Source organism: Odontesthes bonariensis, chromosome 9 (genome assembly GCF_027942865.1).
Source record: "Odontesthes bonariensis isolate fOdoBon6 chromosome 9, fOdoBon6.hap1, whole genome shotgun sequence".
Lineage (NCBI taxonomy): Eukaryota > Metazoa > Chordata > Actinopteri > Atheriniformes > Atherinopsidae > Odontesthes > Odontesthes bonariensis.
Window position 1 is genome coordinate 17,452,344 of NC_134514.1, and position 12,330 is coordinate 17,464,673.

The window sequence follows — 12,330 nt, forward strand, 5'->3', positions numbered from 1 at the left end:
GTGTTGTACACACTATATGTATGTGTGTACAACACACATCCATAACTAAATTTCCAACACAATTGGACAGGGTTCTGATTTGGTCCTATGGAATCATGTATACATTGTCTCAGTAAAATGTTTATTTTTTTACCTTCAGATATGGTTTTCATGATGTGCAAAAAGCACATGAGAAGACTGCGGGTCTCTGCCTGGTCTAGCTTGTCACAACGAGACCCATATCCGATCAGGGACTGGGGCCGGGCAAACTGAGCACAAAGATTTAGACAGAAAAGCAGTCAAGGATAAACTTTCAGGGCTGCGGGTATCATTGTGGACACTGACGTCATGCCTTCAGTATTTGTTCATGGGAATTTAGAGGATTTCACCAGCCTTGAACTAAAGTGACACTTAAGAGGGTCTTTTTTTTTTTTTTTTAATTTTAACAGTATAAGCTGATTGCAGCATTTGTAGATAACATTTTACAACTTTTAGACCAACAATTGCAGTCTTATATCACAAAGAAACTGTGAACTTGTTGACTGAAGAAGGAAACTTAGTGAATGGATCCAGAAGTCTGGCAGCAAAATAACGTTAAGTGGATGGAAGTTTCAGTATTTTCCAGCCAAAATTTTATTCCATACTAAGGAGGGAATGTTTGGAAATATATTTTATTGCTCATAAGTTTTAATGTTGGAAAACAACATTTCCAGGAAATATGGTAAGACAGGTAATTATTTGCATGAAATATGAGAAATGTAGGTAATATAAAAGTTTTTGAAAGCTGTCAAGAAGTGGTGGTCATGTAGGTTGCTGGAGGTACTGATGACATTGATATTTTTTTAGGCAATGTTCTACTTTTATTACATGGTATCATTAAAAATGTATAATATGCTGAAAGTTACCAGCTAGAATTGAACATTGCTGTGGATTAGGTGAAAATACAGCAAAGTCGGTGTTGGAGCAGCGTGTTCAGTCCTTTTGTCCACCATCAGCAGTCTAAAATTGGCCTTGTTTCTGCATATTCCTCTTTCATAAACCAATAAATAGTATTGATATTTCTAAGATAAACAGCTCATGATGAAAAAGAAGCAGAGTATTTAACATATAAAGATTTAAGCTCCATCGACAGATGTGCTCGCTGCCCCATACATCATGCGGGGTGTGTCTTTCACCTTCTCACATCCATCCATCTTCTCACTGTTCCTGTCACTGTTGCTAGGGTTGGAGTCCACACTGATCAGAGAACCTCGAGAGTCCGCCTGGTTACCCGTAGCAACCGCCAAGGATGAGAAAACTGTTGCAGAGGGGGAAGGGCGTCGGCCTCATTGTCCTGATTTTACACCTTTGTACAGTATACTGCGTCACAAAATAGACAAACATATATCACACAGTGCTACCTGTAATGGAGTTGAGCACTTCTTTGGAAAAGGAGGCATCAACAGAGTTGGCATGGCGAGGAACAGGAATCACTCCTCCTGCCATCCCCCCTCCCACACTGACGTCATCTCGAGAGCCCTGTGAGGGGTGCAGGGTAGAAAAGAGTAGGTGAGGAAATGCTTTTTTGTTCGGAGTATTTTATTTTAAAGTCTACCAGTTTCATTATTCATAAAGTTTGATTGAAAGCAGCTACGGTGCTGCACAAAAATGTTCACCATGGCATTATGGTTCAGATGAGAGGCTGCAGGCCCCAAAAACCTAACAACTAAAAATAAGACCCCTTGCTTTGAAAAAAAATATCCAGCAGGTAAAATAGGAAAGAAAAAAAATCATAACAGATGTACACTGCATACTCTTATTAAGGTTTGCGTTTTTCGGCCAACATAAATTATTGTCAAGTTGAGTTTAGCTCAACTGTGTCAAACTGTGGTGCAATTCACCAGGTAAAATACATGTAACAATCAAAAATGAAAGCTGGAACTTTCTGTTCAGTAATGTGGTTAAAAACGCTACAAATTAGGAGGCGAGTTGAATCAAAAGACTTTTCATGGTATTATTGGAGCAAAAAAACTGAACACCTGTGAGAGTGGGAGTTTTTGGAAAAAAGTCACACGAATGAAGTGTATTGATAGATTTGAAGCTTTACAAGGTGCAAACTCAATACAACAGTTACAACCCCTTGAGTTCTTAAAATCGACCAAGTACAAATCCTACTCTACAAATCGTAAACTGAGAAATGTATTCACTTTGCTACCGTTGCTGCTGTAAATATGCACATTTATGCATGTGTGAAACATCCTCTTCAAATAATGTGAAGTTAAGGACAAATCTGCACATCATTATGTGAATTCAGTTACACGACTGTAGAGCAATAGATCTTCCACAGTAATAGGTTATTTGTCGTTTTGCTCCAATAATACCTTATATCAACCACATAGTACACGGAAGGGCAGCCATTTTTTCTTCCTTCTTGACTCTTACCTGGTCACTAGAAGTGAAGTAGATGGGGAAGAGGTCCCTGAGGAAGAATCGAGGCATGTTGTCAAGGATCAAGCCATACAGAGGCAGGTAGAGAGATGCAATTCTTGCCTGCTTCTCCTGAAAAAGCATCAAGTTTGACAGATATCACATAAAGCTCATGAGAGACTTCTGCAGATTCACTTTCTTGGAAATCAACTAATCTATTAGCTTAAAAAATAAAAAGTACAAACATAAGTTGACAAAAAAGTTTGCACGTTGTTTCTCTCAGGTATTCTCTAGTCATAAACGTAGTCCACTACCACTTAAGGAATAGTAGTAGTATTGGATCGTTACGGAACAGCTATTGAACATTCCTGACTTGTACTAATGTGAAAAAACATTGTGGGCTTTCAGAAAAACTTCTCTGTTTTACTATTTTCCATTTTATTCCCAATGACACATTTGGTTTTGACTCAGACCCAGTCTGGGCCTTGACTACAGTCCTGCCATTGTGTTGTGTTTGGCAGCATTAAACAGAGGGCAGATTACTAGCTTGATCTGATCTAGATACTTCCCAGCATTCATTAAGATATCCACAACGCTGTTTGCAGCTGCTAAGAAAAATCACATGTCAGTGTGTGTGTGTTAGTATGTATGAGTCACAGTGGAAAAACTTCTGCTGTGTGCACGAGTCATTTTCATGCCTTTTGGTTTTCTCCCAGATAAACATGTCTACCTTGGTGGCATATCGTGCATCCAGTGAATGTTTGGCCATCAGAGTCTTCAGGGTGGCCAAGGCTAAATGTCTCAGGTCCTGTTCATCCTGGAGAGCCAGTCCCAGCTCCCGTAGCAACAGGCCCGTCAGGAAGTGTTTCCTGCAGAACTCTCCAGTCAGGTTGTATTCAGGCACTGACACTAAGCCGAGACGACAAATGGAAATTAACAGAGCTGCACACAATTTAGATAAAGCTCTTGACAATATTTGCTTTTCATCACAGAGTTCATCCATTTCTAAACAGAAATCTGGTCACAGTGGACAAATAATGCCACATGCAGACAAGCACACACTCTGTAGCACATACAACCGTACAAATGAATGGGTGAACATATTTACCATGAGTGCTTTGTGGCTCAGGGGATGCATGATCTGACATGGACAAATTAAATTAAAAAAGAATGGCAGAAGGTGAAAGAGAGATTGACAGAGAGTTAATAAAAGGATGAGTGTGAGCTAATCGATGAATGGTAGTTACCACATGAACACTGGTGGCACTGGGCTACAGGCAGGGTGTGACTTGGGCCCTTACCTGTGATGCGAGCAGAAGGTAAGGGCAGGCTGAGAGGAATGTAGTGCTCGTGGTTACACACCTCTCTCAGGAACTCAAATTTCAGCTCACACAGGACCTATCAGTCACACAAAAAACATTATTCCATTGTCAAGTATGCATGTCATTGTTTAGTCGCAAACATCACACGATTGCTCCACTTTTAATATTGACTTTTCCTTTCTTTTGTTACCTTGCTGTCAGTAGCAGTAATCATGTTGATGTAGTTGCTTATCAGTTTGAATGTAAAGCCCCTGTCCATCAGCGTAAAGCAGCGCTGCAAAGAGACAGAGAATTAGAGATCCAACTCCGAATAAGATAAGAGTGAGAGATAGGCTGCTTAACACAGATAGAGTTATCAATGGTTAACAGTTTTTATCTGTAAACGGTTTATACATATTGTTTTGATCCCTCTAAAAGCAAAATGCCGAAACACAGTGCTGCATGTTTTCCTTCGCATGAGCTCAACATGGCCCCCACACAGTCAGTATATAGTCTTTCTGAAAATGATTGATTTAACATAATGCAGATCCATGATACAATTTCTTAAGATACATCTCGCACCTTGACAAAAGCTGCCACAGCTAAGTTGGCACTGCGTGTCTCTTCACCCAGTTCTTTGTACTTCCAAAAGATATGTTCAGACAAGGTCTCCACCAAGGTCTCCACGCGGCTCAGATAGGATGAGGGGAAACGCTGCGGCCTCAGAAGCTATAGGGGAGTGTAAAACAGTCATTTACCATGTCCCAGGAAAGAGTGGAGGTGAGGGGTTGCAAAGCAAAGTGTGAGACCTTACCTTTACCTTGTCAGAGTCCATCAAATGCTGAGCCATTGACTTGACGATAAGCTCAAAGAAGAACCAGGAGAACTGAAAGCAGGAGAGGCAAAAACATGCCCAACATTTAGTTGAGACTGAGAATCATCCGTATTCTCTATCTAAGCCTTTGAGACATTATAACTTTGGATGGATAATAATTTCCCATTTTACAATCAATAATCTGATGAGTGGGTAGACTAACCTTGAGGACATTTCTGACTGCTGCCTGCTCATTACTCTTCAGGTCAAAGGTCATCCCCTTAGACAGCTCTTCATGGACTGTCCTGAAGCCACAGGCCTCCGACTTGAACACATACTACAAACACAGAGAAAAGAAATAAGAAGTAGCAATTTATTTCAGTCTGACTGAAGATGACAGAGGAAACGCAATGTTGTGAATGCGTGTGTCGTAGATAATGGATAGGAATATCTAAAAAAAAAAATTTTTAAATCGATTTAATACCTGTCGTATGAAATGGTAAATGAATGAAAAATAAAAAGTGATTAACGTTCTATTCAATACCGATTCATAGCCAAGATGTTTTTTTGTGTTTCCTGTTAGAAAACATATTTCACTAAATCTAAATGTTACTTTACATTACAAAAAAGGAGCCATTGCCTTTTAATATATAAAATGTGTGTTTTTAAACAGAAAACACTTAACATATATCATTATTATTGTTGCTTAAAGCTGCAGTCTGCAACTCTTTTTCAAGCATAATGCCTGGAACTGTCCGGGGATTCTGAAAGTAGTACATTAAATACCCCAATACAAAAAAAAAAGAGTTCTCTAGGTCCCCTATATGTCCCGCTAGGTCCCTCCAAAGCCAGCAGGTTTGTTTACAAAATTGCAGACCGGACCGGTAAAAGGTAACCAATCAGGTTTACGAGCTGGGCTCTGCTGCCTGTCAATCACCGATTGTGCACGCGCGATACAAGGTAGGCTCGTCCCCACGCTTATTTATCTAGACTATTGAACTTCATTACAGGCTAGTCTACTTACTGTGTCTTCCATGATCGCAAATGACAGGTGAGTTGATGAATGAGGAGTCGTGTAGGCGCATCTGGCGTGCACGTCTACGTGCACGAGTTCTCATGTGTTTTGAAGGGGCGGGACAGGAAGTTGAATAACTTTTTATTTTTCGGTTAAAAAATAAGCATTTCTTGCATTTTGCGACTACGTAGGTCACCGTTTTCAACTTCAAGCGTTCTGATAGATCATGTAAACTCTTAAAATGCCAAAAAGTAGGACTTTACGTATGACAACAACAAATCTTGCAGACTGCAGCTTTAAGCAACGTTCCTTTTGCTTTTGTTGTCAGTTTTTCATTATTGTAATTATCATTATTTTTTAATTTCCCCCATTGGGGGATGAATAAAGTATTTTTCTATTCTATTTCTATTCTATTATATACAACAGTGTATTTTGATTATTTTTAAGTGAAAGGACTTTTAGAAAATGTAAAAAAATGGATCAAGTTACAACAAACAAAACAAAGAGCTTCAACATGATTGTGAATAAAGTTCCTTCATACAACTCAATTCAAGCTAGAATGTTTATACAGACTCAAAATGCTTCGACTCACAAACTGGATACCACTAGTACAGAACATCATGCCAATCTGTTACTATGGCAACCTTGGTTTCATTAGCTGTGCTGGTCCTCTCCTCTTACTCCTCTTCCCTCCCACCACTCCTGTCTGCTGTTGCCTCTCCAGACTCTGCAGTTTCCTGCTTTGTGGTCACAGTGAAACAGGTCTTGTGGTTTCTCCTCCTCTTGTCACTAATTCTCTCACTGATTTGCCCCCCTAAATAAACATGCCTTGTGTTTCTGATTAAGCGGCTCAAATGTCCTACTTTGCCTCCCTCTCAATCAACCTTTCTTCGCCCTCTTCTTTTTCGCTTTCCTTTTCGATGTGTGTTTGTGTGTTTGCACAGTGTTCTGGGCACGTGGCCCTGGCCAAACACACGCATAAGTAAACATACAAACACATAAAGCTCCCTTCTGCTTCTTTTTTCACCCTTCCACATATTCAATTGCCTGTGTTGGATTTCCACTCCACTTTGAAACAACAGCTTTGTCAATCATTGTGTGATCTTCACACATAACTGTCTGCCACAGTATACCTTGATATAGGAGTGCAGGTAGTGATCCAGATTTTCTTCATGGCACTTGCCAACAATGTGGACCAACACTCTGCAGGATGACAACAACAACAATGGTTTTATCTGTTACAGCTTTCATGAATAAATTATGGTTCACAAGAATCTGTCAAAAACATTCAATGTCTTTGCTTCTCTTCAACACCTGGAGGATTTTTTAATCATGAATCATGTTCCATTTAAAAGGGAGGAAGAAAAACACTGACTTTTAAACCGTGTGCTTTTCTTGCTGCATGCTTTCTCACATCTACTGAGCCTCATCAGAAAGACTAATGTGGGTTAGGGATACTTGCAAGACCACTGCCTACCTGGTGGTGGCAGTAGTCACCTCATCGTCATCATTCTGAGTAAGGACCTTGAACAGCTGGTTGAAAAGCACTGGCAGAAACCGTACAATCACTGGGATTCTCTCCATGCTGAGAAGACCCTAGAGAAGAGTGGGGAAAAAAAAGTTGAAAGGAGGAGAGGATTGAAAGTGAAAAGCGTGAAAAACAAAAAATGCAAAAAGAGACTGAAAAAGGTCTGACATGGTGTTACTCTCATTAGACATGAAGCTTTGGTTGCTAAGGTTTTAGTTTCAGTCCCAGTTGGTGATTATTGAGGAAATTCAAACACTTTTCTCTGACCTTCAGGCAGTTGAGGAAGTTGGAGGTAGGAGGCTGAGAGAGGTCCAGCTCTCTCTTCTGGCACTGCTGGAAGAATCGGTTCAGGTGGGGGTCCTGGCACAGACAGAGGAATTCATGAAAATCAGCAGCCGGCAGCTGTACTATTACTTAGTGAACTTGCTCCTTTTTTTAGTTTGACTTTTTAAGACAGTTAAGGGTCAAATTTGAACATATTATCATACAACTATGTAATTGAGCAGTTCAGTATTAACCTTATCTTAAGTCCCCGTAATTTACTGTACAACTTTGAAAACAACAGAAAATAACCAAATTTAATTAGTTGGCGTCTTGGGCAGATAATTGTGCTACTCTGGCTTATACATGATATCTATTCAGATTCCTTGTGCTGATGATAAAAAAGGCATATGTAATGATGACTCTTTAAAAAGCTTCTTAGAGCTGCTGCGGTGTGTGATGTTAGCACTTTTGTTATCTGTTTCCAGATGTGTTAGGATCCTACTGGCACCGGTCCACAAAAAAGGCTTTCTAGCAGAAGTTTCTTTTTATGAAATAAAATCTCTTTTTTAAAGATATCATCTGTCATTTGGGGTCATCATTCACACATTGTCTGTGACATATGCTTATTGCATTATAACATGTAACTAAAATGAGTTCATTTAATTGATCATTTTCTTTTGCATGTTTAACTTGTTTGTAAAATAATACTATGTTTTCATGTGTTTTGATCCAATTTAAACAGAAAACTAAACAGAAACAGTCCATTTCCTTTTCTTTTTTTTTGTCTATGTGCAACACAACACCAGAAGAGGTATCTCTACACTTTCCACTAATGCAAAATGTGCATCTTGGACTCACACTGCGTTGTTTTGCATGGATAAGCACTCTGGGTAATTTGTTTAGTGTTGCCTAATGGTCATTTTAGGCCCATTGTACTGTTACACTCAAGCAGGCGCCATTCATTCTAATTCTGCAGGAGAATGTGGGGGCGATACCAAGACAAAAATGACTGTCAATTTCACTTGCTCCTTTGAGATTAAGAACTTGACTGGATGTGCTATCATTCTGGCTCACTTTACAATAATGTACACTGGTGGCTGAGACAGCAATTAGAAAGCCAGCAGTCCACCCATTTTCGAAATGACTCCAGAATTTTCCAGAGATATGTGGGACGGTAGTTTCTCCCAGAGTTTACTGGTCAAAAAACAGGCATACTGTAAATATACCACCAAACAAAAAAAAATACCAAGAATCAACTAGAAACAAAGATGATAGTCTTACCTGAGTGTACACTGTTGAGACGACATTGGAGGACACTTTAAAGATCGCTTTTCCTCCATCGACCCATTTTACATCGGCTGCATTCTGTAAAAAGTGTTTCAGAATCAGCCTGAATCTGAACACTGGAAAAACCCAAACACTATACGCTGCAATGCAGCACGTCAAAGTTTTTACCTCACAGCTATAATTTCCATTTTATAATCCTTTTTCACTTCCATTTTCTTCCTCACTCTCACCTTGGTGTTGCTGGCTTCCTTGATGGCCAAGTATCCCGGGGGCAGATTGCAGGAGACAGGGATGTTGAACTCCTGAGATGACACACGGCCTTCTTTGAGAAGAGGCAGCCAAGAATACCCCACTAAAAAAAAAATGGAAATGTTAAAAAAGTAAAAGGAATACTTAACAGTGGGAAAAAACAATCTCCACATAATCAGGCTCAAAATCTACCACCATCTCACCTGGAGTCTCAAGTGTCTCTTTCCTTTTTGAATTGGTCTTAGCATTGATGTCACAGGTGACGTGGTAAAAAGAGAAAAGCAGATGGTGCTTTTCATGAAGCTGGGTGGGAAGCTCAATCTTCACCTGAGGACACAAAAATAATTTTTGTACAGTACTGTGTCTTATTTAGCAAATCATGAGAAAACATTAGCCAGTTCAAGATTCTTTTTATTTCTATTTAATAAGTTCATAAATCCCTTTTCTTTTCCTCACCTCATCGTAGAAGTCAGGGTTCTGAGAGTGATGGAGGACTGTGGAACAGGCTGCAGTGGTGAAGACTGGTCCTCCAGGCTTGCCGTAGATACACTACAAAAATGGAAAATTTCATTACATAGAGAGCTCAACTGGACAGAAAGTGAGTCCCATAAAGCTAATATATGTCCTCTGGGCATTTAAAAAGAAAAATAATGGCCCACCTTTAGGGGTTTGGCAACTTCTTCGTCTGAGCTGCGGAACTCCACATACACGGCAATGTTACGAGCCTGTGAACAAGAGGACCATTGTAACATTAATGAGTGAAAACAAAAGGAAAAAAAAAAACTACCAATATATAAAAACTGTTCAATAAAAGGACACGAAGAATGTAAAAAAAAAAAAGAAAATAATTTCACAATTGACACATGAACATGTTACTCGCCTTCGCAAAGCTTTTCTGACTGTCATACTTGAGGTGTTTAGGGTACACATAGATGTGGTTTCTGTAGACACGGTGTGGCTGGGTGAACTTGGTGGTGTCTTGGACAAACTCCTCCACCTCCACCATAGGCTGGTGTTTGCTCAGGTCCTCAAAGGGCTTCACTGGAACATATGAGGATGTCACGCAGTCTGAAAGAGAAAGTTTCATGTCAGAGCAGAAAAAGGAAGGAGGCAGACAGAGGAGATATTTTGGCTTGACAACAGACATACTAGGATGCTCCATTGGAACATAGTCCATTGCGATGTCTATTGTCCCTGGCACAGACTGTAGTTTGCTGGTCTTCTCAGCCCTGCAAAGGAAAAATTTGGTTTAAAATATTGTAAAGAATGTGTCTCTAATCTTTGCCATCCTTTCCGGTGCAGGCCATTTTACCTCCTGTACTCAGTCACCAACTTTATGAGATCATCTGTGGAAATCTTGTTACTCTCCTGTTTGAAAAGAGGTGAGAATCGAGACTCTCTGTCCAGCGCCCCATGGTTGTCCTTAAACACTGACCTATAATAGTACAAAAGAGGTATAAACTGCCAGTGTTGGGACCAGACAAAATCAGAGTGACAGGGTATAGACATTTCTAAATTAGTCTTGAGAAAAACTGGAACTGACCTGACAGACCAGGCAAACGGCATATGGTACTTTCCCAGTTTGCTACAAAACTGCTTGTTGGATTTTAAAATCTTCTGAACAGTCTGTTAAAGATTCAAGCGAAGAAGTGTTGACAGAGAAAAATGTTAACAAGACACCACAGCTGACATTCTTGAACACAATGAGATGTGATCAGACCTCAATTCTTGCTGACCTTCACAGCGTGACAAACTAAATCAGGGGTTGTTTAACAGTAACTGTGACAGCAGGTTGAATGTCTGCTGATTCATTTAGCCATTTTAACATGGACCATGTGAAGCACTGCCAGCGTCTTGGATCGGATCTCTTAAAGACATCATTTCTGAGCTATCTGGCATGCAGAGATGAATATAAACCCTGGCTTTACAGGAAAACCAATTGCAAATATCAGTATAAACAGTTTTACTAAATTAAGCCATTTTTCCTTACAATAAATGCCTTATCAGCGTGTTACATGGGCCACATTTTACATTCACATTTGGATTTTAACATCAAAGCAACAAAGTCACAGGAGTGAGAATGAAAAAAGTTACTTTCTGACCTTGCTGGAGTCAGTGTTCTTGATATAAGGTTCAGTGCCGCAAGCAATATTTCCCATCAGCACCTTTTCCACTCTTGCCACCATGACAATATCGGTATGGGGATTGGTTACTGAGAAAATAGCCTGCATGGACAACATTGGAGGGGCACGTTAGAGTAAATGTTCAGGGAAAATTCAGAAAAAGGGCTGGAAAGTGAGCATACTGTAGGAGGAACTTCCCTGTACCTGTTTGGGAAAGCAAAGCCAGTGTTCCAGGTCCAGGCTGAGGTGACAATCACCTGGCTTCCTCTCAGCAGGAGAGCTCAGGCCATTCTCCTGAGCTCCAATGCCCGTACCTGGAGTGCCTGTATTGTTGCTGTAGCTTCCAAGCATCTGACGCACTGTTTCGTGGTTGAGGTCTACATGGAAGTCTGCAGAAACCTTTCTCCCTTCTCGTACATCCAGCAAAGCCAGCGACACAAAGAAGGGTTCAATCTAGTGGAGCAGATTCAACCCAGTCAATATTTGCACATTTACCTTAACTGCTTTAAGAACATTACATTATTTTTCTTCCTTCATGTGCTTATGATGTAAGTAAACAGAATAGATATCACACAAATCATCTTCAGATGTGAATCTAAAAATATCCACTCAGTTCACAGAGACAGATAAACACAAACATTAGCACTAAGCGTGAGAATAACTACTTGACAATGTCACAGCTGTACAGTTGTTCTGCTCACATTGGTGACTGGTTCAGTTTCGCTCTCGTTGACACAGCCCTGCAGCATGAGGTTCAGCGATCTGCAAGTTATCATAAACCTTCTGCCAAGCTTCTCCTCAAACGGACGCACTGGTGTGTTTTCAGCTGATGAATGTTCAGACCGAGGGCTCCTCAGGACCTGCGGTTGGAGAAACACAGTTTCAAATAGGGAATTCTTCACTTTTTCTTTTAATCCAAGGAGGAATTATAGTTCTGTTCTGTATAAAGTGCAGCAATGCATAAAGACAAAATCGAAAGTTTTAGGATTCACTGTAAAAGAAGTCTTACGGGCGTGTCAGGATCAAGAGAGAACAGATTCAACCGCTCTTCTCTTCTGGCAGAACGAATTCCCTCGTCTGTCTCTGAGATATACTGTGACAGAACAGATGGCAGGAAAACAGGAAAGGACTGTCAGAGAGAGACTTACATTTGTATATTGCAATGGTGTTTGATTTTTATATTTCTAGCTGTGTGTTAACCTGAGTTGGACTGAAGAGAAACCTGTGAAGTTTTTCTTGTAAACAAAGAAAATTCTGACTTTGTTCTTTCTGTTTCACAAAAAAGACAACTTCCTTCCTTCCTTTAGCTTTTGAAGTCTTTTGGATTTCTCGAAACCAAGATTATTTAAACCGTGTCTACACAA

At 40.1% G+C, this 12,330-nt stretch overlaps 1 protein-coding gene across 10 annotated transcripts in view; it reads right to left on the reverse strand.

The window, feature by feature from the left end:
* dock10 (dedicator of cytokinesis 10) overlaps positions 1–12,330 on the reverse strand; it is a 59,871-nt gene that overhangs the window by 12,106 nt on the left and 35,435 nt on the right. For 8 of the 10 annotated variants that reach the window (XM_075473447.1, XM_075473444.1, XM_075473446.1 and 5 more), the window contains exons 10-36: positions 11,976–12,059; positions 11,668–11,826; positions 11,171–11,419; positions 10,946–11,068; positions 10,387–10,469; positions 10,156–10,278; positions 9,993–10,072; positions 9,724–9,911; positions 9,503–9,568; positions 9,300–9,392; positions 9,047–9,170; positions 8,825–8,946; positions 8,589–8,672; positions 7,311–7,403; positions 6,993–7,111; positions 6,649–6,718; positions 4,724–4,837; positions 4,501–4,572; positions 4,269–4,415; positions 3,898–3,981; positions 3,687–3,783; positions 3,494–3,526; positions 3,116–3,294; positions 2,401–2,517; positions 1,380–1,497; positions 1,155–1,276; positions 134–248 (exon numbers count right to left, since the gene is read on the reverse strand). In XM_075473447.1, coding sequence (XP_075329562.1) covers positions 134–248; positions 1,155–1,276; positions 1,380–1,497; positions 2,401–2,517; positions 3,116–3,294; positions 3,494–3,526; positions 3,687–3,783; positions 3,898–3,981; positions 4,269–4,415; positions 4,501–4,572; positions 4,724–4,837; positions 6,649–6,718; positions 6,993–7,111; positions 7,311–7,403; positions 8,589–8,672; positions 8,825–8,946; positions 9,047–9,170; positions 9,300–9,392; positions 9,503–9,568; positions 9,724–9,911; positions 9,993–10,072; positions 10,156–10,278; positions 10,387–10,469; positions 10,946–11,068; positions 11,171–11,419; positions 11,668–11,826; positions 11,976–12,059 — 3,058 coding nt within the window. The remainder of the gene's footprint in view (positions 1–133; positions 249–1,154; positions 1,277–1,379; positions 1,498–2,400; positions 2,518–3,115; positions 3,295–3,493; positions 3,527–3,686; positions 3,784–3,897; positions 3,982–4,268; positions 4,416–4,500; positions 4,573–4,723; positions 4,838–6,648; positions 6,719–6,992; positions 7,112–7,310; positions 7,404–8,588; positions 8,673–8,824; positions 8,947–9,046; positions 9,171–9,299; positions 9,393–9,502; positions 9,569–9,723; positions 9,912–9,992; positions 10,073–10,155; positions 10,279–10,386; positions 10,470–10,945; positions 11,069–11,170; positions 11,420–11,667; positions 11,827–11,975; positions 12,060–12,330) is intronic. The other 2 variants (XM_075473441.1, XM_075473443.1) reach the window with 2 other exon arrangements.